Consider the following 24,445-nt stretch of genomic DNA (forward strand, 5'->3'; position numbering starts at 1 on the left):
GCTGCAGCATCTCTCTGTGGATGTGGGACAGCGGGAGGAGAGATGGTCGTGGAGGTGTGAGGTGGGGGCAGAGGCTTTATTGGGGCTGCAGCCGTGGGCCCTGGACGGTGAGGGCGGAGGGTTTGTTGGTGAGCGGGTGCCACTGGCCCTGCACGCTGGGGTTGTTGGTGTGGAAGGGCTTGCGGATGCGGATGATGTCCAGGCCAGACTGGCCGGCGAGCTTGGTGGCCAATTGCACGATCTCCTCGCTTGTCTTGCTGGCGATCAGCTCCTCCCGCACTGTCCCGTTCACTGTGGCAGAGCGGAGGGGGTCAGACCCGTGTCCCCCCCCCCTGCCGCCCCCCAGGGGGGTGGCTACTGCTCCCCCGCCCGCAGGGCAGCCAGCCCAGCCCTGCCTGTCGCTGGGCAGCAGCAGCGCAGAGCCGGGCAGGGCCGGTCCCCATCCTGCCCCGCAAGCCCCCAGCTCCCGCACTCACGGTACTCGGCCAGCAGCGCGGGGGCCAGCCCGGGGCGGGGGCTGATGTACAGGACCACGTCGGGGTGTTGCTGGGCGAAGTCCAGCGCTGCCTCTTCCACGAACTGCCTGCGGGGGGTGGGGACGTGAGCGGGGTCAGAGGTCACCACGGCCAGGGCAAAGGTCGTGGGTGGGGTCAGTCCTGCTCGGGGCCGCTGCCCACGGGAGGGGTCACAGCGCAGAGGGCGGGGCTGTGCCGCCTGCGGGTCAGGGGTCACCAGGCAGCCGGGGGTCGGAGGTCAGGGGTCAGCAGCGCCACCGCCGGGGGTCACAGCCCCTGCCCTGCCCCCCCCCGTGCGGGTCAGAGACCAGCAACACCTTCCCTACGCACACAGGTCAGAGGTCACCACAGCTCCTCCTAGGCCGCTCCCTCACCAGGTCAGAGGTCAGGGGTCACCAGGCCACTCCCTCCCCATCCCCGGCGGTCGGGGGCAGCAGTCGGGGTGACTCCGGCGGTACCTGGCGCCGCGGGAGTCGGCCGCGGTGGGGCTGAAGAGGAGCTGGAGGCGCTGGAGCTGCCGCACGTAGCGGCCCACGCCGTTGTGCAGGACGGCGGCCAGGAACCGGCTGGGGGACCCGCGGGCCGTCATGGTGCCGCCCTGACCCGGACCCGGAACCCCGCGGGGAGCGCGAAAACATCCGCTTCCGGCTCCGCCCGGATGTGACGCGCTGAGCGCGGCCGCGGCGGGGCCGGGCAATGGCGGCGTCCGTGGGGCTCCACGTGAGCGGCGCGGCCTGAGTGCCGCGGGGCCGGGGGGGCCGGGGGGCCGCCCATGCGGGTCGGCAGCGCCGCGGGCGGGTGCCGGGGCGGCGCGGGCGGAGGCGGGCGCGATGGCGCTGGTGCCCCTGCGGCCCTGCAGAGCCGCCGGCCGCCTCCTGCCACTGCTGTGCGGGGCTGTGAGGAGCAAAGGAGCCGCCCTGAGCCCCGGGGTGCCGGGCCGCCTCACCCAGCGGCGCTACAAGAAGGACGTGCTGCCCTCCCCCGAGGGGCCCGTGCCCTCCGTCTCCATCACCGAGATCCGGCAGTACCTGCGCGCCCAGGGCATCCCCTTCCACGATGGGTACAGCTGCCTGCACACCCCCAGCCTCTTCACGGGCTGCCGGGACGAACAGCTGCCGCCTGCCAGCACCCCGTACACACTTTTCATTGACAAGACCACGGGCAGCTTCTTGTGCACAGCCACCCTGGCCGAGGGCACTTGGCAGGACTTCCAGGCCAACGTGGAGCTGCGACACCATGGCATTCCCCCCACAAGCTTGGAGGAGCAGGAGGAGGATGCACGACGGGCTTGCGAGGATGCCCGCTGCATCTGGGACCGGGCGCTGCCGCTCTGGGAGCTGCTGGATAAGGAAGAGACCAACGAGACCAAGGCCATGTTTGGCATCTCCCTGGTGACGGACGCCACCCTCAAACGCTTCGGGGTGCGTTACCTGAGAACTGCCAAGTCCCTCGTTTTCCCCTGGTTCAGCCCGCGCGATGCGACACTGAAGGGCCTGAAGCTCTTGAGGGCAGAGAAGAAGGGGGATGCGATAGCTTATGTGGAAGAGACTTTACCCCGCTTCGATTCCTATCACAATCTCTTTGGGCTGCCCCTAATTGGCCGCCGAGACACAGAACTGGTCTTAACCGGGTGGGAGCTGGATGCCTTGGCCCTGCACCAAGCTACAGGGGTGGCCAGCCTGGCCCTGCCACGGGGGGCCACGTCCTTACCCCCCGCCCTCCTTCCCTACCTGGAGCAGTTCAAACGTATCACACTGTGGTTGGGCGAGGACCTGCGCTCCTGGGAAGCTGCCAAGCTCTTCGCTCGCAAGCTGAGCCTCAAACGCTGCTCCCTGGTGCGCCCCGGCGACCTGCAGCCCCGGCCCTTAGAGGCCCTGAACCAGGACCTGAACCTCACCAAGATCCTGCGCGCCGCCCTGCCCGCCAGCCACAAATCCATCGTCTCCTTCCGGCAGCTGCGCGAGGAGGTGTTCGGGGAGCTGGTCAACACCGAGCAGGTGGCTGGCGTCAAGTGGGCGCGTTTCCCTGAGCTCAACAAGCTCCTCAAAGGGCACCGCAGAGGGGAGCTCACCATCTTCACAGGTGACGGGCAAACAGCTGGGGAGTGGGAGCAGCAGAGGGCACGTCAGTGGCTTCACCCCGCTGGGGGTGACGCCTCACAAGTCTTCCTGGTCCGTTTCTGCTCATGGCTTCGGCTGAGCCTGTCATGGGGATGCACAAGAGGCTGGGGCACGTTTCTGGGTGCGCTGTGGCTGAACACACCCATGTGGTGATGGGCTCCCTGCCCACAGTGGCACAAGAAACCCAGCGCTGCGCCCTACCCCTGCTCCTACCCACCGCCCCCTCATCTGAGGCCTCCCTGTGCCACCCCGCCAGCTGCTCAGCTCTTCCCCGCACCCCACAGGGACCTGCTGGAGCTGTCACACGTGCACCTGGACCTGCAGCCTGGCTGCTTGTTCGTGGTGGGAGTGCTGTGGATGGTTTGCTCTGATCCTTCTCCCTAGCACTTCCACGTCTGAACAGCCTCCAGCATGTTCAGGAGGGGTCAGATCTTTTCCTCCAGCTAATTCCTCCCCTTGTTGTCCTGCCAGGCCCGACGGGCAGCGGGAAGACAACCTTTATCAGTGAGTACGCGCTGGACCTGTGCATGCAGGGGGTGTGCACGCTGTGGGGCAGCTTTGAGATCAACAACGTCCGTCTGGCCAAGATCATGCTGACGCAGTTTGCCACCCGGCGCCTGGAAGAGCAGCTGGAGCTGTATGATGAGTGGGCTGACCGCTTTGAGGACCTCCCACTCTACTTCATGACCTTCCATGGCCAGCAGAACATCAAGTATGGCTCTGCACCTTCCTCCTCGGTAGCACTTACCTCTTGTGGCGCGTGTTGTGGGGCCGTGTGGAGCCAGAGCTCTTCTCCTGCAGTGGGTTGTGGCTTTGGGGCTGAAGGGAGGCACATTGGGGCTGGTCACGTCCTGGGTTTGGCACGTGTGGACTGTGTGGCTCAACCAGCTGCACCCCTGCTGTCACGGGGACTGTGACAGCCTTCCTCTGGGGCGGGGATGAGGGGAGGGAACTGTCCTTGTGCTAGGTGGCCACTCCAAAACCAGCTTCTGTTTCTGGCAGGACGTGTCCCCCCACACCCTGCTCACCCAGCAGCATTGACATTTGCTGAGGAGGGAGGACATGATGGTCACCACGGGCTGGGGGCAGGAGCTGTGTGGGCAGCAGCTGAGTCCTCCTGATCCAGCTGCTCTTACCTCTGGTGAGGGGGCTGCCCCATCCTGTGGTGCAGGTGATGTGGAGGTGGGACGTGCCCAGGGCCTGGTGGTCAGTGGCCAGCTGTCACCAGCACCAGCCTGGTGCCTCCCCGCTCTGCCTTTCCCCGTCCTTGTTCCTGCCTTAGCATCCCCCTTCTCGCCTCTGCGCATCCCTGTGGCTGATCCTGGCTGATCCTGGTCTCCCTCCGCCCAGGACAGTGATTGATACCATGCAGCACGCTGTCTACATGTACGACATCACCCACGTGGTCATTGACAACCTCCAGTTCATGATGGGACACGAGCACCTCTCTGTGGACAGGTAGCCCTTCTCCAAGCTGCCCCCTCCTTCCTCTGCCACCCTTGTCTCTGGAGCTGGCACCATTGGGTGTCATGGCAGGTGCTGGGGACACACACTGGCTGTCCCTCCCTCACCGCACTGGTTTTGTTAAAAGGGAGATCACTGCCCCGGGAGAGAAAGAGGTGGGGAAGGGTGAGCTGGTTACCTGTGATCCATGTCACACTCCGTCCCTTTGCCCACAAGGGCCTGCCTGCCCCATGGAGTGTGAGCCTGGACCCCTGGGTGCTTCCTGCTGTGGGGGGGGCTGAACCTGGAAACACCTTCCTGCCCCCCACCCCAGGCAGTACCAGCCACTGACCCCCTTCTCGCTGCCTTGGCAGGCTCGCTGTCCAGGACTACATTGTCGGTGCCTTCCGCAAGTTCGCCACGGACAACAACTGCCACATCACGCTGGTCATCCACCCCCGCAAGGAGGATGACGAGAAGGAGCTGCAGACTGCCTCCATCTTTGGCTCTGCCAAGGTGAGCTGGATTGGGATGGCCCTTCCTGTCCCTTGGGCACAGCATGTTCCCAGGAGGGAGCTGGGATGTTTTTGGCAGCCGTTCCCACCTCCCTGTATCTTCGCTGGGGACCTGAAAGGTGCTGTGAGGGGCAGAATGTCCCCAGGACTCCAGTCACCTGTTGTGGATGTGCGGAGTGCTGATTTGGCCAGGCCTTGGTACAGAGATGGAGACAGGGAGCAAACTCTTTGCTAACTGAAGCTCTATTGAGGCTTTAGGTGCAGTTAATTAACGCTTATTGACTGTGAGTGTGATGTAGGATGAGATAATTAAAGAAGGAGCCAGGGAGGGTGCAGGGATGGGCGCTCTGAGTGCTGCAGTCTGTTTTGATGCTGCACGATGGTGCAGCAGTGGGCTGGAGATGCTCTGGGTGTGCATGGCCGCCTCTGTGCTCCCTCATATCCCCAGGGCTGTGGCTTCAGCTCAAGCCTGTCTCCCCAGCCTGTCACTGTGATGTCCCAGGGGAAGACAAGTGGTCAGTGTTGGGGAGGTGCTGGAGTTCCCACGGCCTGAGATGCCCTGTAACAGGGCTCAAAGGAGCCAGGCAGGCAGCCTGTGAGCAGCTCCAAGCCCTGTGACTCTAGCTACATCAGCAGCACCATCCTGGAGATGTTTTCTTCCCCCCAGGCCAGCCAAGAGGCCGACAATGTCCTCATCCTGCAGGACCGTAAGCTGGTGACGGGGCCAGGGAGGCGCTACCTGCAGGTGTCCAAGAACCGCTTTGATGGGGACGTGGGTGTCTTCCCCCTGGAGTTCAGCAAGGCCTCACTCACCTTCTCATCATCCAGCAAAAGCAAGGTCAAGCTGAAGAAGATGAAGGAGGAGAAGGCAGTTTCAGCCAAAAAATCTCCAGAGGGAGGCTCAGGAACCTCCAAGAAGCTGTGAGCCCGGCAGGTCTCTTCCTTGGTCTGTCAGAAGGAACGGGGACTGGTGCTGGGAGCATGGGGCTGGGGTACACCAACCCTCTCCCCTGGGAGCAGCACTCACCTGCTGCTGTGGCTCCGTCTCCTGAACGAAGCAGCCTCTTTGCCACCAGCACGGTATCTCTGAGAGACACGGGGCCACCGTGAGAGGAGGAGTGGGCTTGTCATGGAGAAGAGCGGCAGGGGGTGGGGTGTTTGGCAAATGCTGACTGCTCCATACGGGTGCTGAGTGCTGGGAGCACGACGTGGGGAACAGAGTCAGCGTGGGCTGAGTGATGGAGGAGTAACCTGCAGCTCTGGGACTTCTGGGGTAGGTTGTTAAATTGCGGCTAAAACAGAGCCAAAATCCTGGGCTGTCACTGGTGGGAGGGACTGTGCAGGGGGACACATGGTGGGAGCCCCCTGTCAGGGGTAGGGGTCTCTGGGCTCAATCCTGGCTGGGCTGGAGGCAGCAAGGGGAAGGTGGTGCAGGGTGGTGTGGGAGGTTGCGGGTGGCTCTCACCCCAGAGCTGTGATCTATCCGTGGGACATGGTGTGAGCTGGGCCCCCTGTGGCATCACTGCTCACAGCGGGTTGAAGGCAGTGCTGGCTTCCTCCCGTGCCAGTTCTGCCCGCTCGGCTGATGCCTCACCCAGCCCTCTTTGCTCAGGGTTCTCCCCGTCCCCTTTCTCCAGGGGACATCACCAGCAGTAAAACCTTGTGGGGAGTGGCCATCCCTGTGCCCTCTGGGTTGTAGGGCAGCAAATACTGTGACCTGGCCGGTCCTTGCCGTGGTAGAAGTCCACAGCTGGATCTTGGTCTAATCCCTTTGGTTTTTTTCCCCTTCCTAGTTTTATTAAAGCAAAAACGTGAGTGCTGTTCCTGTGCCGCTGTCCCTGTGACCAGGCGACCCTGGGGCTGGGGAGGGGGTGGACCCCAGAGGATTGCGGGGTGTGGTGCCAGGGGAGGTCCCAGCTGCGCAGAGCATCGTGCCTCGGCCCACGGGTTATTACCAGCCTCCGTGCCGGGCATAGTTTTAACCTGAGCCATAATGAGGGGCTGGTGCGTGCGGTACACACCCAGCCCCGGATTTCGGGGTGCACCAGCTCTCCGGGGCCAGGAGAGCACCCTTGGGTGCTGTCAGCGCAGGTGTGAGCTCCCCCCAAGGCCGGCAGTGGGTGATGGAGGAGGAGGGTCCTGGGGACATGGAGGTAAGGTGGGGAATGGTGGGGGATGCCAGGCCCCAAGCACAGCTGGGGTGAGGGTTGTGGGTGTCCCCCTTTTGGCCCAAGGGCCCCCTGGCTCCCTGGCCCCTATTTTCCCCGAGTCTAGCTCAGCGCTGGTGCTGTCACAGGGCTGTGGAGTAGAAATGGGGCAGAGGAAAAGTCTGGGACCCCCATCTCCCACCTACCCACCCCTTGCTGGGGCTGGGAGCAGGTGATGGAGACCCAGGGGGGTAGCCCGGGTGACACCAGACTGCCTGGAGTGGATGGTGTGTGTCTGGGTGCCCACGGCTGAGTCCTGCCCAGTGGCTTTCTGGGCTGGGGATGGGTTTATATGTGTTTATTTTTTTTCTCCATTTCCCCCCGATTTGAAGCTCTTGAAGAGTCTCAAGAGCTGCAATATCCCATGGTGGGAGGGGAGCAGCAGACGGGGCAGAGCCCCCCCCCAGTCTCCTTGGCAAGGGGGCTGGGCTCTCCGGACAAATTTTGGGGGAGCGCATCCTCGGGGGCAACCTCCACCTGGCGGGCCTGGGGCTGCTTTGGGGGACGGAGATTCCCCCGGCGGGGCTGGGCCGGTGCGATGCAGGAGATGAGGCCCCCAGCCCCGGGATCGACGTGACTGGGTCTGTACGGGGCGAGGGTGACCCACGCGGCGGGTGCCCCCAGCCCCTTCCCGCTCGGGGGCGGGGCCTGAGGGGGCGGGGCTTTGCAGGGGGCGTGGCCTGGCGCGGGGCGGCGGGGCGCGGCGCGGCGCGGGAGGCGGCGGCGGGGCCGCGGTGAGTGCGGGGGCCGGGCCCGGGGGGTCCCGCGGGGCTGGGGTGGGGGGGCGCGCTGCGGCGGCGCTCGGAGCGAACCGTGGGGCGGCCAAGGCGCGGGGGCCACGGGGAGCGCTTTGGGGGAGCTGCCGGCACTTGAGGTGTTGGGGGGGCCGGGCCCCGGGGGCCGCTTTGGGGGGAACCGGGTGTCCGGGGGGCTGCGGCGCTGTGTGGCGCTTTGGGGCTGTTTCAGGGGCACTTTGGGGCGTCCTGGGGATGCAGAGGCCCTGGGGGTCCATGGGGCGCTTTTTGGGATTGCGGGGCACTTTGGAGGTGCTTTTGGGGCACTCTGGGGGAGTTTTGGGGCAGTGCAGGCCCAGCGGCCCCGTGGAGAACTTTGGGGGTGTTTTGGAGCACTTTGGAGGTGCTTTAGGGGCACTTTGGGGGAGCTGAGGGGCAGCAGAGGCCCAGGAGCTCCGTGCGGCACTTTGGGGGTGCCATGGGGCACTTTGGGGGTGTTGTGGGGCGGTACAGGCCCTGGGGCTCCGTAGGCCACTTTGGGGGTGTCATGGGGAACTTTGGGGGTATTTAGGGCACGTTGGGGGAGCTGTGGGGCAGCGGGGGCCCAGGGGAGCCGTGGGGCACTTAGTGGAGCTGAGGGGTCAGGCAGGGTGGAAGCACTGTGGGGCGGGCTGGGGGCTGCAGAGCTCAGTGGGGCAGTGTGGGGTGGTTGGGAGGGCAAGGGGGGTTGTGGGGTGGGCAAAGGGGGCAGCACCACTCGGGGAGCCTTGGGATGTGGGGGAGGCTAAAAGGGGGCATGCGGGGGTGCACACGGGCCAGGTGCATTGGGAGGGATGAGGGGCTGCTTCCCCTTGCCCTGGGGTGGCTCTGAGGTGCTGTTGTCATGTGGGGGTCCCCAGGGACCAGAAGCACCCAGCAGCTCAGGGTGGGGGTTCGACGGAGCAGGGACTGAGCCTTCCCTTGCCTTTTTGGGGTCGGAACGGTGCGATCTGGCTTTGCTGCGCTCCGGACGGAGCGGCTGGTGGTGACGCCGCCCCAGTTGCTGACTGGTTTTACTGGGTGGCTGGAGGGAGGTTTCATGGAGTGCTGGCAGCTGGCTGGGTGGCTGCCCCTGTCCCCCTGGTGACTTGCTCCCTTTGGCAGCAGTGGGACCCTCTCAGCGGGCTGGGGGGGCTTGTGGGAGGGAGAAGATGGAGCCCCTTCCCACCACCTCCCAGCCTGGCTGCTGAGCGTGGGGCTCTGGTGGTGGCAGCATCCCCTCTGTGGCTGTGTGGGGACCCGGCTGTCCCCAGAGGCTTCCACCTGACCCACACGTCCTGGGGGGTTTTCGCAGGGGTGGGGTGCTGCGCCTTGCCTGGCTGCAGCTGTGGGGGACTGAGATGCCCTTTGGGACAGGGTTGCTTCATGTCCCTCCCCAGTCCCTGATCCTGCCTCTCTGGCAACGTCAGGTCCCCACGGCAGGCCGTTGTCCCCAGCACCCCTCCCAGGGCGGCCACAGCCATCTCTGGGTGTTTGGAGAAGTGTACCGGCTGCTGGGCTCCCTTCACAGCCCCTGTGCCATGCTGGCACTGGTGGGCTTGAGCAGAGAGGACTGTGGGGGGCGCAGGGACCCCCGTTGCTGTTTGGCACCCTAACCCCCCTCCTCTTTCTCCATCCTGCTTCAGGGGCTGGTGGAGCCATCTTCGTGGTGCAAGAGCCCAAGCGGACCGGACGGATGGGCAGCGGCTGGCGAGGTTAGTGGGGGGAGGTCACCCACTTTCGCACCCTGGGGTGTCACAGGCATGACGTGAGGTCACCGTGTCCCTGGGGGTGCGTGTGCCAGTGGGGGCGATGGTGTCATGGGGGGCTGGCTCGTCGGTATCTCTCCCCTGCTCGTCCCCCTGGGCGCTGGCAGGCGGATTGATTTCAGGTGACAGCTCGGCAGGCGAGACCATGCGGGCAGCGGCCCCCCCGCCCGTGCCCCGTGCCAGCCGCAGCCATGTGCAAGATGTGATGAGGCAGCAGGGGACGGATCCAGCCCGTTGGCTGGCGCCCGTCATGCAGGCGTATGGCATGAGTTGGGGCGGGGGGGCCGCAGCAGGGCACTGGCAGAGCACCCTCCCCAGCTGGAGAGGGGCATGTGGGGCAGGAACCAGGGGCACCCATGTGTTGAGGCTGGGAAAGAGCCTGGTGCCCACATCTTGGACAACCTGCCTGCCTGGCAGCTGTCCTCTCAGTGGAGTGGGTGGCCAGCGGGGGTTCAATGCGGAGTGCCTGGGGCAGAGCCCCCTGCCCTGTGCTGTTCCATGTAGTCTCCAACTCACCCACCTGGTACCACGGTAGCCCTCCAACCTCAGTGGGTGGGTCAGGGGAGGGACCCCCTGCCTGGCCCCCCTGGTCAGCAGAGGCTTGATTAGCAGATGGTCAAGGCCTGGCAGCTCTCTGGGGTACCCTGCACCCCGCTGTGGGTGTCTGGGGTTAGGGGGCACCCTCTGTGGGGTCACTGCAGAGAGGTGGGGGCTGTGGGGCAGGGCAAGGGGCTGGCCTCTGGTCTCCATGTGGGCTGTGCTGGCGGGTGCCTTGGGGCAGGCAGGAGCCATGGGGCAGGCAGGCGGGCAGCCTGCCCGGGAGCCGTCTCTCTGCGGGCCTCTCGGGATTCGCCTCCAGCCCTGGCATGCTTCCTGCGGCGGGGTCACGCTGCAGGGCAGGACCTCATTGCTGCTGCCCCACGGTGCCACCAGCACCCACAGCCCCTGGCACCCCTGGGCTGCTCCCCTGGGATGCTGAGCCCAGCTGGGGGGTGTTGATGCTGCCCCCCCGGCTAAAACTTGTTTCATTCTTGTTCATTTGGCCTCTCATTCTGCCTGCTTCCCGTTGGGCCAACGTGCACCCACAAGATTGGGGATGATGTCTGCGAACCTGGGGTTTCCCCTGTGCCCACCCAGGGATGCTGGCAGCCATTGGGGCACGGCCAGCAGTCCCCATGGCTCTGACGTCCCATCTCCCTTGCCCACAGGCTGCCTGCGTGCCCCTGCCCGCTGGGGGCGCCCCCGCCATGGCCATCGTGCAGACGCTGCCGGTGCCCCTTGAGGCAGCTGCTGAGGGGTCTGCGCAGCTCCGCACGGCCACCCGCTCGCCCCCCGCCGCCATGGGCAGCGTCGGCAGCCTCCTGCCCGGCCGGCCCCGCCACGACCGTGCTGGCCAGCCCTGTGATGGGGGGCCCCCTGCCGCCTCATTCCGCAAGCAAGAGGGGCTGCTCCGGGCCAGCCCCGGGGACCCCCCGTCTCCTGAGGAGCCCCATACGGCCGTGTCCAGTGTCGCCCACGCCTACGCCAACGGGGGCTTCTGCGGTGACTGGCTCGACGCCCCCTCTCCTGCCAGCCTCTGCAGTGACTCAGATGAGCCCCACGATGACCGAGCCCCCAGTGATCACCTCCAGGGGCCGCCCCCCAAGCTGGTCCCTGTCTCTGGCAAGCTGGAGGAGGTGAGGGGGAGGCAGCAGCAGGTTGAGTGGGTGCTGGGGTCTTGGCTTTGCTCCCTGTGCCATGCTGGGTTGGCTATGGGCTGGGGTATGTGAACTGGGGCCACGTGGCCCCATTTTTGTTGCGCCTGGGGAGGTGGTGATCCTGTGCCCTTGATGTCCCTTCCTTCATGCCAAGGGTGCCTGTCGGAACCCACCTAGGCACCCCGTAGAGTAGGGACAGAGCAGGCAGCGACCGGCTCTTGTCTCCTTTTAGGTGCAAAGGCATTGGGGCTGAGGGCACCCCACTGTCACCACCCCAGGCAGACCCTTGGGATGGTGGCAGGTCCCCGAGACCCCCTACTCTCTCGTCTTCCCTTGGCAGAACGTGGAGAAGACCCTGATCCGCCCCATGGCCTTCAAGCCAGTGGTGCCCAAGCTCCGGAGCACCCAGCCAGGTGCACGCCCGGGGCTCTCAGAGAGCCAGGTGAGCCTCACCCACTTGCTGGGTGCTGAGAAGCCCGGCTCCCTGAGCTGCCGCGCCAGCACCCTCTCGGATTCAGGGCGCAACTCCCTCTCCAGCCTGCCCACCTACAGCACGGGCTGCAGCCAACACCCCGAGGTGGGCGCCCTGCCAGCCAGCCTCCACGGTCCCCCTGACCCCGTGGGGGGCTGCCGCCCCTCCAACTCGGACAGCGGGCGCTCATCCTCCAGCAAGAGCACGGGCTCGCTGAGCGGCAGGGGCCGGCCCTCCTCGGAGAGCGGCTCCTGCGGGCGCTCGCCCCTGCCCAGCGAGGAGGCCATGCTGGTGCGGGAGCTGGAGGACAAGCTGCGGGAGAGGGAGGCTGAGCTGCAGCTCCTGCGCGACAGCCTGGATGAGAACGAGGTGGCCATCTGCCAGGTATGCCACAGTGTCCCCCCATCCTGTCCCTGCCTCCCTCCCTGAGGTGCCTCACGTGGACATCTCTCCTGGTTGTGAAGCAGGGGACCCCCTTTGGGAACTCTCTACAGACCCTTGTATGGGAATACTTTTTCCCGTGGTTTTGGGAATGGGGGTTTTCCTCACCAGTGGGTGGTCCTATATAGGCTCTGGGGGATCCTCATATGATGTGGGGGGAGCATTTGTACTGACTGAGGTGCCTTGTCTTGAGGTGCCCTATTTTGGATGCACCTGGGACTTCTCCCCACTGGTGTTGGGGCTGGGGGAGCCCTATAGACTCTGGGAGTACTGACATAGGGGGGCCAGCATGACAAGGGATGGGAGCATGAGGAGAGAGGGGACACCACTACATCACACCCCTTCTGGGCCTCTCCTCTGCTTTGGGGCGGACATGCCACCCTCCTCCCTGTAGGCAGGGGATGCCCATCCTGGAGAGGGCAGCAGAAGCATGGAGGTGCCCCACCGCCCCCACAACACGTCCTTCCCTGCCACCCAGGTGTACGAGGAGAAGCAGCGGCGCTGTGAGCAGGAGCTGGAGGGGCTGCGGCAGCGCTGTGCGGCTCAGGCGCGGCAGGCAGCGCAGGCAGCGCAGCGTGGGCAGCAGGTCCTGCAGCTCCAGGTGCTGCAGCTGCAGCAGGAGAAGAAGCAGCTGCAGGAGGACTTGGCCCAGCTGCTGCAGGAGCGGGACCTGCTAGAGCGGCGCTGCGCCTCCTTCCAGCGCGAGCACACCGAGCTGGCACCCCGGCTGGAGGAGACCAAGTGGGAGGTGAGTTGTCCGACAGTGCTGGGCGAGTCGGGGAGTGCAGGGTGTGGCTGGGGGGGTCCTGGCCTGCACCTGAGCCCCATCAGCTGCAGGGGCTCAGTATTAGGGCCAGTTCTGTTTAATAATTTTATCAATGATCTGGACAAGGGGATTGAGTGCACCTCAGTAAGTTTGCAGACAATGCCAAGTCAGGTGGGAGTGTTGATCTGCTCAAGGGTAGGAAGGCTCTACAGAGGGATCTGGACCGGCTGGATCATTAGGCTGAGGCCAACTGTATGAGGTTTAACAAGGCCAAGTGCCAGGTCCTGCACTTGGATCACAACAACCCCATGGAGCGCTACAGGCTCAGGGAAGAGTGGCTGGAAAGCTGCCTGGAGGAAAAGGATCTTGGAGTGTTGATCAACAGCCGCCTGAATGTGAGCCAGCAGTGTGCCCAGGTGGCCAAAAAGGCCAACAGCATCTTGGCTTGTATCAGGAATAGTGTGGCCAGCAGGACTAGGGCAGTGATTGTCCTCCTGTACTCCGTGCTGGTGAGGCCCCACCTTGAATACTGTGTTTGTGTTTGGGCCCCTCACTACAAGAAAGACATGAAGGTGCAGGAGAGAGTGCAGAGAAGGGCAACAGAGCTGGTGAGGGGTCTGGAGCACAAGTCTGATGAGGATTGGCTGAGGGAAGTGGGACTGTTTAGCCTGGGGAAAAGGAGGCTGAGGGGAGACCTTATCGCTGTCTACAACTACCTGAAAGGAGGTTGTAGCATGGAGAGTCTTGGTCTCTTCTCCCGAGTAGCAAGTGATAGGATGAGAGGAAATGGCCTCAGGTTGCACCAGGGGAGGTTTAGATTGGGTATTAGGAAACATTTCTTCACAGGAAGGGTTGTCAAGCATTGGAACAGGCTGCCCAGGGAAGTGATGGAGTCGCCATCCCTTGAGGTGTTTAAGAGACGTGTAGATGATAATCTTAGGGACGTGCTTTAGTGCCAGTGTTGGGTTAATGGTTGGACTCGATGATCTCGAGAGTCTCTTCCAACCAAAATGATTCTATGATTCCATCATCCCGCAGGTGTGCCAGAAGTCGGGGGAGATCTCACTGCTGAAGCAGCAGCTGAAGGAGGCGCAGGCGGAGCTGGCGCAGCGGGGCGCCGAGCTGCTGGGGCTGCGGGCGCAGCTGCGGGAGGCGCGGGCGCAGCTGCAGGCGGGCGAGCGGCGGGCGCAGGGGCTGCAGGAGGCTGCTCGCCTGAAGGCACTGGAGCTGGAGGTCTGTGCCAACGAACTGCAGCGGCGCAAGAGCGAGGCTGACCTCTTCCGCGCCAAAGCCGGCCGGCTCGAGCAGGAGGTGGCAGGGCTGCGGGAAGCCACCCGCGGGCGATGCCACCAGCCCAGCGAGGGGTGTCCCCCACCTGCTGAGGGTTGTCCCCAACCCAGCGAGGAGCCCCGGGGCAGCGTGGGGCTGCGGCGGCAGCTGGAGCGGCTGCGGGCAGAGGTGGCCCTGGAGCGGCAGCATGGGCAGGAGCAGCGGGACGCCTTCGAGCAGGAGCGCAGCACATGGCAGGGTGAGAAGGAGCGGGTGATCCGCTACCAGAAGCAGCTGCAGTACAGCTACATCCAGATGTACCGCCGCAATCGGCGGCTCGAGCAGCGGCTCCAGCATCTCCGGCTCCAGGGTGAGGAGCCCCCGCCTGAGCCTTGCGACCCCCCTGGCCCTGACCCACCCTTCGAGGAGATCACAGCCACCGAGATCTGAGACACTGCCTGCCCTCGCCCTGTGCTCGGAGGGTGGAGGGAGCCTCCAGCCTCATGGATTTTGGGAGCCATGGGGGGTCCCTGCGCTCTCCCCAGCTCTGCAGAGACTGCTGGCACTGTGAGGGGGCAGAGGGGACCACAGGCACTGCTCCCTCCCCAGCACTGCAATGGTGGGGTGAGGGTGCATTGGCGCCCATCACGGTGGGGGGATGCCTGTGAGATGTGGGGCCAGGTGGGTGCTGAGTCCCGGCTTCAGGGCTGCCCAGAACTGGTTCCAGCTGATCCTCTTAGCGCCCGGGGGATTAGCAGCACTGGCTTCAGCCAGGGTCACCTTGGGCAGGGGGAGGGCTGGCTTGTCCCCTCCCTCTCATCCCTGCTGGCATTGTCACGCAGCCACTTCCAAAGGGGATGGCATGTGCCCTGTCCCTGCCTGTGCCAGCCTCCCCTCCACCCCCATGTGTTTGTCAGGGGATCGTTTCTGTGCCATTTTAAATAACTCTATTTTTATAGGACCTACCAAAACATATCACCCTTGCTCAGCTCACACCCCACCTGTCTGTGCCCCTCAGTGCCTTTCCCATGCCCTCACCCCCAGCATCCCTCTGTTTCCTCCCCAAAGAAATGCCTGGCCCATGCCCTTGTGATGCCCAGCCTGCCAGGGGAGAGGGGCACGGCGCTGGGAGTGACAGCTGGGGACATCCCTGGGGTGGGCCGAGGTGGGGGGGCCCAGCTGGGCACCCAGACGGGGTGTCAAACCAAAGGAAAAGCCTGGCTGTGTCCAGCTCTGGCTTGGTCGCCCCCAGCTCCAGAGGGGGGATTTTTGTACTTTATTTCAGTTATGTCCTGTTCCCAGAGCCTGGCTCGCCCATGTACCACCCAGAAATGCCAATTAAAAATGAGCCCCTGGCTGTGTTTTTTTTCAGGGCTGTGTCCATGTGTCCAGAGCGGGGCCAGGGGCCGCATGCCCCACTCCTGTATAACCAGCATTTGCCCCCCCGCAAGTCCTGCTGCGGGCAGCTCCTCTGTGCCTGTGTAGCAGCTCTGGCTCTCACACCCTCTGGCTACGCTGAGACCGGCCAAAGCTTGGTGCAGGAATGAGCTGTCTTGCTCCTCCAGAGGCAGGGGATGGCTCAAAGTGGGGGTGCAGCATCACTCTGGGGGGCCTCTGGGCACCCGCACCACCAGCTCCATGGGCTCCTTGGCTTTGTTGCGGTAGGCCTGGCGGATGATGTCCACAGCCCGCTGGTGGGTGACGTTCTGCAGGCTCTCCCCATCCACTGACACCAGCTCCTGCCCGGCCTGATCCCCAGGAGAGAAGGCAGTGGGTTGAAGTGCAGCTGCTTTTGGGGTGCCATGGGGCTGCCAGCACCCAGCAGCACTATAGGATGGGGGTGTCAGGATTCATGCCTACCCCCCTCCTTCTGGGGTTTGCTGTGTCCCTTAAGGTCCCCCCATACCTTGAGGACACCGCTGAGGAAGGCAGCTCCTCCGGGGAAGATCTTCTCAATCTTCACCACTGGCTGCGCTCTGGACTCGATGCCACCGGAGATGCTGATGCCTGCAGGGGAGACACAACACCCTCGTACCTGGGTAGGTTGGGACCCCCACCCACTCCCAGGTGTGGTACCCCGTCCCCTGTGCAGCTGTGCCTCCATCCCACCCTGTCTTGGTAGGTCCTACATGCATGCGAGCACGTCAGGGGCAGCTCCTCCCCTTCTAGTTTTGGAGAACTGCGACCGGGCAATGTTCAGGGTTTCGCTGTCTGCCTCCTAAATGGGGTGCCCCTTGCCAAGGGGGTGTCATGCAGGCCAGTGATGCTGGTGTTGGGGGGGGCCCGTCCCCACCCCACGCCCAGGGTCCCACCTGAAGGTCACCCACCCAGCGAGTGCTTCAGCTTGGAGAGGGTGACAGTGAGCAGCTGGTACTCTTCCTCCTCTTCCTCCCTGCCAGCATCCCCAGGGCCATTGATGGCTGTCCCAGCCCCCGCCTCACCTCCTGACCCCCCAAAGAGGGGTGCGAGGGGGGGCCGTGCCCGCCGGGGCTTCCCCAGCACCTCAGCCCCTCCATCAGGCGCCGACCCAGGGGGCTCCTTGTGCCAGACGGGCCGGGGGCTGCGTGAGCGCCCACGCCCCTCGCCTGGCGGGGGCTCGGCCAGCAGCCAGTTGGGGGACCGGGGGCTGGCGGCAGGTGGGGGGCGGCTGGCGCAGGCGTAGGCATCCACTGGCACGTCGGGGAGCGGGGTGTAGGCGCGGGGGTGAAGCCGGTGGGGGCTAGGGGAGGCCCGCGGCCGGGCTGGGCTTGCCTGCAGCCCCCCAGCTTCCTCTGGCTCTGGGGCTCCTGCCGGCTTCAGCAGAAACCCGCCCCGGTAGTCTGCAATGAGAAGGGTTTAGGGACGCCCCCAGCCCTGCTCCCTGAGATCCCCATCACCCAGGGATCCCCCCAGGACCCCAGCACCTGGGGACTCCTGCCACCCAGGGACCCCCTGGACACCAAGACCCCCATCTCTTCCTCCTCCAGGGACACCCTGCTCCCTGCCCGGGACCTCTGACACCCAGGGGCCCCCAGGCACCTCTCTCCAGGGACCCCAGATCCTTCTCCCCAAACCCCCCTGGTATCCAGGTTCCACAGATCCTGCTACCCCAGGACCAGCCAGGGATACCAGACCTGCCCTCTCCTGGGACCCTGTGCACCCAGACATCCCAGCTCACCCTTCTTTGGCTCCCACCTCCCTTTCTCCTCCCTCAAATTGCTCCTGCCAGGCAGACCCTAGGGGGTGGCACTCACCAGGCACTGGTGTGATAAGGTGTCTTTTGGGGGGGACATCGTGGTGGGCTGGACGGAGGGCAGGCGAGCGCACTGCGGGCAGGGAGAGCCAATGGTCACCCTTCACTGGCTGTGCCCACCCTGCCCACTGCCCCCCATGCCAGCCAAGGTCCCGAGGGGGTGGGGTTCTACCTGAGCGGCTCTTCAGGGCATCGAAGGCTTCCAGCTCCAGGGGCATCACCATGCTGTCAAACCGGCCTAGGTCTGTGGGGGCCACCACACTCCTGTGGGGGCATGGAGAGGGGACAGGTTGTGTCCACCTCTGGGATGGAGCACAAGCGGGGCAAAAGAGCGAGTGGGAGGCTCTGGGTCCTTCCCAACCCGCTGGATGGTATTAGAGTACCCCTGGCATCACCCACCTCACATCCCGCAGCAGTAGGACCTTCTCGGGCCGGTCCAGGATGGCCAGCAGCGGCCGCACCAAATCCTCCACGCTGCCCTCATGCAGGTACTGCGGGCACAGGAGGGGTGTTAGCAGATAGGTGCCCCCTACCCCGTGCCTCAGTTTACCTCTCAGACCTTAACATGCGCAGGTAGCACTGGTCGTGGTGCCCCGTGGGATGCAGGAGCTGCCTGGGGATAAGCCCAGGGCACCAGCACTGTTTTGCCTACACCCTGCCACTACACAGTGCCATACCCGGGAGCAGTGGCGCAGCACAGCTGTCACCTCGTCAGGGCTGAGGAGGCGTGCGGCGGTGTCCTGGATGTGTGGCAGCCGGGCCTCAGAGTCACTGCCGTTGGGCTGCAGGGTGGTGATGCTGGCCGGGCCCAGGATGCTGGCACGCCGGCTCTTCTCTGGTGGGGAGACAGCAAGGAGGGGTAGCCAGGGGGGCACCCCACAACCTCCCGTGACCCCACCACCTCAATCCACACCAGAGTTGCACAGACACATGCAGCACGGGGTCAGGTGCATGCAGAGCCTGCCCCGCGGCCCGCCCCGGGCACACGGGCACCCCCGTTACCCCGCTTTAGGCTCCGGATGACAAACTTCTGCACAGCGCCTACTGCAATGGAGATGGAGAGGGGTGAGCACCTGGCGGGAGGGGCGGTGAGCAGTGGCATTGCTGCCCATCACCAAAATTGCATGCCCAAGGACCCCTTTCCTACAACCGCTTCATGCAGGGGTGCCGTTTGCAGTGCCACAGAAGGGTAGACTGGTCCCAGACTGGATCCCTCCCCACGCTGTCCCCCAGCTCAGTACCTCTGTCCCCATCGGGGCGCCCCGGGGACTTGGCGCGTGTCCAGTGGTCGGAGGTGGAGGGCTCCTGGCTGGGGGGTGCCCAGCTCTGGCTGGCAGCACGGCCCCCCTTGAAGAAGAGGTTGACGAGGGTCTTGGAGCGGTGCAGCCCTGGGGGGGCTCCCCGTGCCCCTTGTCCCTCTGGCTTCTCCTTCTTCCGCTTCTCCTCTGGGGACAGAGAAGGGGGGTTGGAGTGGAGGGTCCAGGGGACACCACCCCAAATGGTGTTTGGCACCTGGGAAGTGGGGTCTGGGCTGGGAACCTGGGGGGGGCAGAGGGACTACTGGGGGGCACTGACTGGAAGACAGACCTGTTTTGTGGAGCAAGGGGTCTCCAGGAGCTGTGGGGTTGGGCTTTGGGGTGCCTGGCAATCTGCAAGGACACGACTGAGGCTATGCAGGTCTATAGGATGCCCAGGACTGGTGGTCTGGTGTCCGTATGGGGGGGGGGCGCAATATGATGCTGGGATAGGGGCCAGGGACTTGACTATAGGATGCTAAGGAGCGGCGGTCAGAAATCCGTGTGGGTCAGGGGTTATAGGATACTGGAGCAAGGGATGGGCACCACATGAGGCATAGACTGCGCTATGGGACTCCCAGGGCTAGGGGTGCAGGGTTGGAGGGGTACCCCAGCCAGGCGTGAGTCCCACACATGGGGTCGTACCCTGGTGCTTACCGGCGACGGTGAGGTCGCTCTGGGAGCGCGTGATGGGCTGCCGGGGCCGGCTCAGCGCCAGCAGCAGTGCCGTCTTGGGTGAGTGGGTGAAGGTCCGGCGCGGGTGGGTGCCAGGGAGCTCGCGGGCACCCTGGCCCCGGATGGCTGTGTCCCGCAGCAGCTCAGGGGGCCGCACCGTGCGCCGTGTCTCTGGCAGCCCCTCGGTGGCCGGCTCAGTCTGCATGGCCCGCTCAGCACGCTCCCGTGCCCAGCTCCGCCGTGGCCCATCCTCTGTGGAGATGGCCACGTCCACGGTGCGGGCGGGAGGCCCCAGGGTGGCCGTCCCCAGCCCGTTCACTGTCCCTGGCGCTGGCCCCGAGGAGTAGGAGGAGATGGAAGAGCTGGTCTCTGAGGCCTGAGACAGCTGCTGCAGCTGCCCGTTGGTCACTGCAAAGTCACAGCAGGGAGATGGTGTGACACACCATGGGGCCACAAGGAGCTCCACATAGCCCCTGAGGACAGGGGACATGTGAAGACCCACAGAGTCATGGGGATTGGGGAAGGGCTGCTGAGCATTGCATAGGGATCTTCATGTCCCCTGCAAGAATGGGAACACGTGGGACCCTGCAGGATCAACGGGACCACGAGGCTGCTGGCCACGGTACAGGGCTCTCCATGTCCCTTCCAAGGATAGGGTACAGGTGGGACTCTGCAAGGCCACGGGGACCATAGGGATGCTGACTCTGGCACAGGGAGCTTCGTACCCTTCCAAGGCCATGGCACAAGGACCTTCTCCCTCCCCACTAGGGACGGATGCCCCTTGCATGGGGGTCCCAGCCCCCCTGTGCCCCAGCCCAGTGTCCCTGCTGGTACCCGCACAGCACTGTCCTTACAGCGACTGAGCCAGCAGTACTCGGCCACCATCTCCTTGTAGGCAGGGAACCGGCCGGTCTCCTAGGCACAGGGGGAGAGGACATGGGGGTCAGTGAGTGCCGTCCGCCCTGGGCGAACCCGATACAGTGCCAGCCATGAATAATAAATTCCCCCCTCCCACCCGCTTGAAACCCAACCAGCCGGCAGCCGCACCGGCCCCACAGGCACCAGGCCAAGCTGGGGCAGTGCCAGTGTGGGGGGACACCGACCCCCCTGCCTCACCCAGGGGTCCCACAGGTACCTTGATGGTTAGCATGATATGTGTCTGCCCCTTGAGCACCTCCACTGCCTTGCTATGGCTTATGTCTTCAAACTTGACTCCATTGGCTGCAAGGACTTGGTCTCCCACCCGAATGCCGTTCTGCTCCGCCAGCCCCCCGGGGTCCACCCTAGGGCAGCAGCAGGGGCAGGATGGGTCAAAGCTCTTGCCGGAGCTCTGCTCCAACCCCACACCTCCAGCTGGGCAGTCCCATGCTCCAGCACCCATAGTGATGATGCCCCCAGACTTGTGAGCCTGAGGGGCTCAGCCAAGGAAGCGGTGCTGAGCCCCAGCATGGGCACAGCAGAGATGAGGGTGCCGTGTCCCGCTCCTGCCCCCCAGGGTGGCCGTACTTGGAAACATAGATGCCGAGGCCGAACTCCCTGCCACCGCGGATGTTGAAGCCCAGGCAGTAGTCATCGGAGGTGGTGTAGAGGTGGACAATGCGCCGCAAGCCATCCTCAGATCCACTCTCTGATGGTGTCGAGCCACTTTTCTCCACCACCAGGCGCCTGTTCACCACATCCACCCTGGGGCATGGGCACAGTGTTTGGGGGGGGCCTCAGTGGTCTGGTTCTTGTCTCCCAGTGGGATGGGGACATCAGTGTCACCCAGCAGACAAGAATGATGGGGATGGAGGATAGTGAGGATGGGGCTTGTGCCCACCCTGCCTGCTCCAGACCTTCCTGTTCCATCCTGTGCCCCACCTTGGGTTCTCCCCACCTTCCTTGGAGACCTCTGATGCCCTCCACCCTGGGGATCACCCAGCATTCCCCAGCAAGCTTCCCCACCATGACCTCCATGGAGCTGGGCTTTGGGACGCTGGCATGAGGGACACTCTGCTCACCATGCCGTCTTCTCCTTGGAGAACTTGATGCCTGGCACACGGCCCATCCGCCGAACCACCATGCGGAGGCGATTGTTGCCAGTGAGGACCTTGACAGCACTGCTCATGGTGATGTTCTCCAGGCTCACGCTGTTCACCTCCGTGATCTTGTCACCAACACACAGCCCGGCCTGCTCTGCAAGGGGCACATGGCTTGGCTGGGCACCTGACCCAGCACTGATGTCCTTGTTTGGTGTCTCCCTAAATGTGTCCCCAGCCTGATCTAGACCCCATGGTAGCAGAGGTGGGGATGCTCAGCAAATGCAGCAAGGCTGTGGCAGGCGAGAGGCTTGTCACCTTGCTGTGGCTTGGGGATGGAGCTCAGAGACATCAGCACGAGTCTGCCCGCTCCGGTCCCTGCCCCTTCTCTGTGGTCAGAGGCGGCAGGGAGCAAATGGTGGCTTGCCACCACGAAGGGTGGAATCGCTGCTGCAGCATTGTGTCACTGGGAGCTCCCCAAAGGGTCTTGCTGGCATGTGCCTGTCCCCACTGGTGTCCCTCAGCCTGCCCCACTTACCAGCAGCGCTGCCCTCGTCCACCTTGCTGACGAAGATGCCCAGCCCGTGCTCGGAGCCGCCACGGACGCTGAAACCCAGCTTGCCGTCCATGCTCTTCTCCACCGTGATGGCATTGATGACGTTGCTGTCATTGCTGCTGGCTGTGGGGACAGAAAATGTCACCTGGGCCGGGTCCAAGTGATAGGGAGGGTTGTCTCTTGCTGGGGATGTCCCCAGTCCCAGGATAACTCTCCCTGCTCCTGGGCCTGGACAACCCAGGTGTCTGGGCCCTCTGGCCACGTGTGTGAGCAGAGGGCTGGGACACCACACGCACCTTCGATGGGGTTGTTGATGAGGATGACACGGCCCATGGGGGAGGCAGTGCGGCTGCCCCGGTCGTCCCCGTTGAGCAGGCGGCTCTGCTTGCTGAGGAGGTAGCGGGGAGCCAGGCTGGCCTCGCTGCTGGAGCTCCGTGACCGGCTGCCCGCCGTCATCCCTGACAGCGCTGCATCCCAGCCCTGGGCCATGGTGGCGCTGGGCACCCTGGCGTCCCGGTGTCCCAGTGTCCGGCTCAGGACTGGCCGTGTCCTCACGGGACCAGGGCTGCCCACCGGCCGGGCGTGGACATGGCATAGTCCAGCAGCACATACCCGAGCTCCGGCACTGCTCTCTCTTAGCAGTGCGATGCTGGGGCCAGCTGGTGCAGGTGCTCGGTGCTGGCAGGACAGGTCCTGGGCACAGCTACACAGCCTGGAGGGACCAGGAACTTCGTGACCCCTTCTCAAGCCCTGTCCCCTCTCGTCCCACAGCGCCCCGGGGACCAAACTGCTGCAGGGTCCTGGGTACCACCATGGGGGTGGCAGGCACAGGCTGCCCTGCCCTGGGGCAAGGATGCTGAAATGCAAAGGGGCTTTACCTGGCAGGGATCTCAGTTTTAGGCCAGTGAGCAGGACCTGACCCCCCCCGGCCCCTCCCTGGGGAAGATTTGCAGCAGGAGATGGGGAGAGCCCCCTCTGTCCTCCCACGTTTGCACCGCCGGGAGCTGCCATGGGGTAGGGGACCGGCTGATGCCCCCAGCAAAGTGCTCACGGGGATTTTCCAGGTGTGGATGAAACGCCATCACGGGGCCCCCCCGCTTCGTCCCCTGTTTGCCCCAGCCTGACCTCAATAAATAAGTGATGATCCCGGCCAGGGGAACACGCCGGTGTCCCCGTCGCCTGACAGCCCCCCATGGCACCCCCGGCTGCTCCTTTCCCCCCCCAGCACCATCCAGCAGTGCTCACTCCTCAAAGGGGCGCTGGAGACCCCCTTACCGCCGCCCCCCCTTCCGCCGTCCCGTGCCCTCCTCACCTGTCCCCATGGTGCCACCTGCGAAAGAGACACCCGGCAGCGCGGGGGGGATGGAGAAGCCGGGGGGAGCAGCACCGCCTCCTGCCCCCCCGCCCGCGGGGATTGGCTGTCCCTGCGGGACCGGCGCGGCCATCGGGCGCGGGAGCTGTCAATCAAGAGCGGCCAGGGCTGGCCTTGCAGCTGGGGAGGGAGCCCTGTGTGTGTGTTTTCCCCACGGGCACGGCATGGTGGGGCTCGGGGGGCGAGTCTCCCCGCGGGGCTGCGTGGGGCGAGGGATTCGGTGCCCCCCCAAACCCCTCCTTTAGCGCGAGGGACCCCGGGGGACACAGGGGAAACTGAGGCACGGCCAGGGAAGGGGGTGTGTCCCCCCTCCGCCCACTCCGGTGATGCGAGCCGGTGTCCCCCCGTGTCCTCCCTCCCCGTGGGGCATCGCCTCCAACCCGGGCTGGCCGTGACCACCCGGCGGGGCCCGGCGCCGCCAGCGCGAACCCGACACCGTGGCGGTTTCAGGTGATGCGCGGCGGCCGGGGGTGCCGCGGGGGGGCTGCGGCCGGGCGGCGGGGGCGGGGACCAGGGTAGGGGGGTCCCTGCGCTCCCACAGTGGCAGGGTCCACGCTGCGCCCCGGGGCAGCCCCCCCGGGACACACCGACAGCGGGCGGCGGGGAAGCGCCGGGGTGAGGGGCTGGGGGGGCACGGCCGGCGTGGGGACGCGCACCCACACACACATACACCCCATGCACCCACACGTCCACGACATGCGTGTTTATACCCCTGCGCAGTCACACGCGTGCAAGCTCAGGCGTGCCGCCTGTGCGCACGCACTCGCAGACACCCACGGAGCGCCGCTGCACGCGCAGCGGGCCACACGCGTGCACGCAGCCCTGTGCATACGCAGGCACAGCGGTGCACACGCGTGTGCCAGTACCTTCTCCACAAGCCGACACACACTGGCACGCAGCCGCCCTGCCGAGACACCGTGCCACGCGTGAACACCGATGCGACACGCGTGAGCACGACGGTACGAGCACGCGCGCGCGTGGCACAGGCACCGACACCCGCGTGAGCCCCGCGGGCACACACGGCTGGAACGGGGACGCCCCTTGTGCGCGCAGCGACGCGCAGAAACACGCACGTGAACGCCCACGTGAAAACACACACACGTGCACCCGAGTGAGCGGAAAGCCGACGTGAACGCACACGCACGGACACCGATACGCACGTGAGCGCACAGGCACGCACCCACGTGAGAGCGCGCGCGCCCACGCGCGAATACTCCCGCGCACGCACCCACGCGAGCAATCGGAGGCGGGGGGGGGGGCGGGGGCGGACGCCGCGTGCGGCTCGGCACGTACCGCCCCTCCCGCAGCCAGACCGGTCCCGCGTGGCCCCC

General features: G+C 65.1%; 5 protein-coding genes across 8 annotated transcripts; 2 read left to right on the forward strand and 3 right to left on the reverse strand.

Moving 5' to 3' along the window:
• Nucleotides 1-62: 62 nt before the first annotated feature.
• Nucleotides 63-1,129, reverse strand: MRPL43 (mitochondrial ribosomal protein L43). Its single transcript, XM_065639180.1, has 3 exons — nt 974-1,129; nt 477-583; nt 63-291 (listed from the first exon to the last, which is right to left on the reverse strand). The coding sequence occupies exons 1-3, from the start codon at nt 1,102-1,104 to the stop codon at nt 77-79; spliced, it is 453 nt and encodes a 150-aa protein (XP_065495252.1). The 5' UTR covers nt 1,105-1,129; the 3' UTR covers nt 63-76.
• A 202-nt stretch (nt 1,130-1,331) lies between these two features.
• On the forward strand, nt 1,332-6,421 carry TWNK (twinkle mtDNA helicase). Of its 2 annotated transcripts, none has more exons than XM_065638971.1 (5): nt 1,332-2,597; nt 3,107-3,347; nt 3,986-4,093; nt 4,453-4,594; nt 5,261-6,421. In XM_065638971.1, exons 1-5 carry the CDS (start codon nt 1,346-1,348, stop codon nt 5,516-5,518), a joined length of 2,001 nt encoding a protein of 666 aa, XP_065495043.1. In that variant the 5' UTR covers nt 1,332-1,345; the 3' UTR covers nt 5,519-6,421. The 2 variants fall into 2 exon arrangements, with proteins under 2 accessions (XP_065495043.1, XP_065495044.1); XM_065638972.1 differs by having other exon boundaries at nt 5,297-6,421.
• Nucleotides 6,422-7,145: 724 nt separating this feature from the next.
• Nucleotides 7,146-9,573, reverse strand: LOC135990893 (proline-rich protein HaeIII subfamily 1-like). Its single transcript, XM_065639021.1, has 2 exons — nt 9,291-9,573; nt 7,146-7,783 (listed from the first exon to the last, which is right to left on the reverse strand). The coding sequence occupies exons 1-2, from the start codon at nt 9,571-9,573 to the stop codon at nt 7,146-7,148; spliced, it is 921 nt and encodes a 306-aa protein (XP_065495093.1).
• Nucleotides 7,501-15,314, forward strand: LZTS2 (leucine zipper tumor suppressor 2). The gene is made up of 6 exons (XM_065639554.1): nt 7,501-7,534; nt 9,199-9,267; nt 10,530-10,997; nt 11,359-11,874; nt 12,410-12,679; nt 13,736-15,314. The coding sequence occupies exons 3-6, from the start codon at nt 10,569-10,571 to the stop codon at nt 14,414-14,416; spliced, it is 1,896 nt and encodes a 631-aa protein (XP_065495626.1). The 5' UTR covers nt 7,501-7,534; nt 9,199-9,267; nt 10,530-10,568; the 3' UTR covers nt 14,417-15,314.
• PDZD7 (PDZ domain containing 7) lies at nt 15,205-24,435 on the reverse strand. Of its 3 annotated transcripts, XM_065639553.1 has the most exons (18): nt 24,408-24,435; nt 23,055-23,199; nt 22,039-22,454; nt 21,725-21,865; nt 21,169-21,343; nt 20,675-20,851; nt 20,304-20,451; nt 20,023-20,083; nt 19,151-19,576; nt 18,440-18,643; nt 18,201-18,242; nt 17,876-18,033; nt 17,598-17,689; nt 17,371-17,462; nt 17,200-17,271; nt 16,294-16,785; nt 15,873-15,973; nt 15,205-15,714 (listed from the first exon to the last, which is right to left on the reverse strand). In XM_065639553.1, the coding sequence occupies exons 3-18, from the start codon at nt 22,229-22,231 to the stop codon at nt 15,565-15,567; spliced, it is 2,724 nt and encodes a 907-aa protein (XP_065495625.1). In that variant the 5' UTR covers nt 22,232-22,454; nt 23,055-23,199; nt 24,408-24,435; the 3' UTR covers nt 15,205-15,564. The 3 variants fall into 3 exon arrangements, with proteins under 3 accessions (XP_065495625.1, XP_065495623.1, XP_065495624.1); XM_065639551.1 differs by lacking the exons at nt 23,055-23,199; nt 24,408-24,435 and having other exon boundaries at nt 22,039-22,880; XM_065639552.1 differs by lacking the exons at nt 18,201-18,242; nt 23,055-23,199; nt 24,408-24,435 and having other exon boundaries at nt 22,039-22,880.
• Nucleotides 24,436-24,445: the final 10 nt, after the last annotated feature.

The sequence above is a fragment of the Caloenas nicobarica genome, chromosome 7, assembly GCF_036013445.1.
Source record: "Caloenas nicobarica isolate bCalNic1 chromosome 7, bCalNic1.hap1, whole genome shotgun sequence".
In the NCBI taxonomy this organism is placed as follows: Eukaryota; Metazoa; Chordata; class Aves; order Columbiformes; family Columbidae; genus Caloenas; species Caloenas nicobarica.

What these genes read in the sequence shown, in the direction of transcription:
- PDZD7 (XM_065639551.1), bottom strand. Translation starts at nt 22,753, where the DNA reads ATGGCAGCTCCCGGCGGTGCAAACGTGGGAGGACAGAGGGGGCTCTCC. An exon ending in GCGCCCCGATGGGGACAGAG is followed by an intron (nt 18,243 to 18,439) that starts GTACTGAGCTGG and finishes TCTCCATTGCAG; the next exon opens with TAGGCGCTGTGCAGAAGTTT. An exon ending in CTACTGCTGCGGGATGTGAG is followed by an intron (nt 17,463 to 17,597) that starts GTGGGTGATGCC and finishes ATGCCCCCACAG; the next exon opens with GAGTGTGGTGGCCCCCACAG.
- LZTS2 (XM_065639554.1), top strand. Translation starts at nt 10,569, where the DNA reads ATGGCCATCGTGCAGACGCTGCCGGTGCCCCTTGAGGCAGCTGCTGAG. An exon ending in ACGAGGTGGCCATCTGCCAG is followed by an intron (nt 11,875 to 12,409) that starts GTATGCCACAGT and finishes CCTGCCACCCAG; the next exon opens with GTGTACGAGGAGAAGCAGCG. An exon ending in TGGAGGAGACCAAGTGGGAG is followed by an intron (nt 12,680 to 13,735) that starts GTGAGTTGTCCG and finishes ATCATCCCGCAG; the next exon opens with GTGTGCCAGAAGTCGGGGGA.
- MRPL43 (XM_065639180.1), bottom strand. Translation starts at nt 1,104, where the DNA reads ATGACGGCCCGCGGGTCCCCCAGCCGGTTCCTGGCCGCCGTCCTGCAC. An exon ending in GCCGACTCCCGCGGCGCCAG is followed by an intron (nt 584 to 973) that starts GTACCGCCGGAG and finishes CACCCCCCGCAG; the next exon opens with GCAGTTCGTGGAAGAGGCAG. An exon ending in CGCGCTGCTGGCCGAGTACC is followed by an intron (nt 292 to 476) that starts GTGAGTGCGGGA and finishes GCTCTGCCACAG; the next exon opens with TGAACGGGACAGTGCGGGAG.
- TWNK (XM_065638971.1), top strand. Translation starts at nt 1,346, where the DNA reads ATGGCGCTGGTGCCCCTGCGGCCCTGCAGAGCCGCCGGCCGCCTCCTG. An exon ending in GGAGCTCACCATCTTCACAG is followed by an intron (nt 2,598 to 3,106) that starts GTGACGGGCAAA and finishes TTGTCCTGCCAG; the next exon opens with GCCCGACGGGCAGCGGGAAG. An exon ending in CATGGCCAGCAGAACATCAA is followed by an intron (nt 3,348 to 3,985) that starts GTATGGCTCTGC and finishes CCCTCCGCCCAG; the next exon opens with GACAGTGATTGATACCATGC.
- LOC135990893 (XM_065639021.1), bottom strand. Translation starts at nt 9,573, where the DNA reads ATGACGGGCGCCAGCCAACGGGCTGGATCCGTCCCCTGCTGCCTCATC. An exon ending in TGACACCCCAGGGTGCGAAA is followed by an intron (nt 7,784 to 9,290) that starts GTGGGTGACCTC and finishes CTGCATCCCCAG; the next exon opens with GACGCCCCAAAGTGCCCCTG.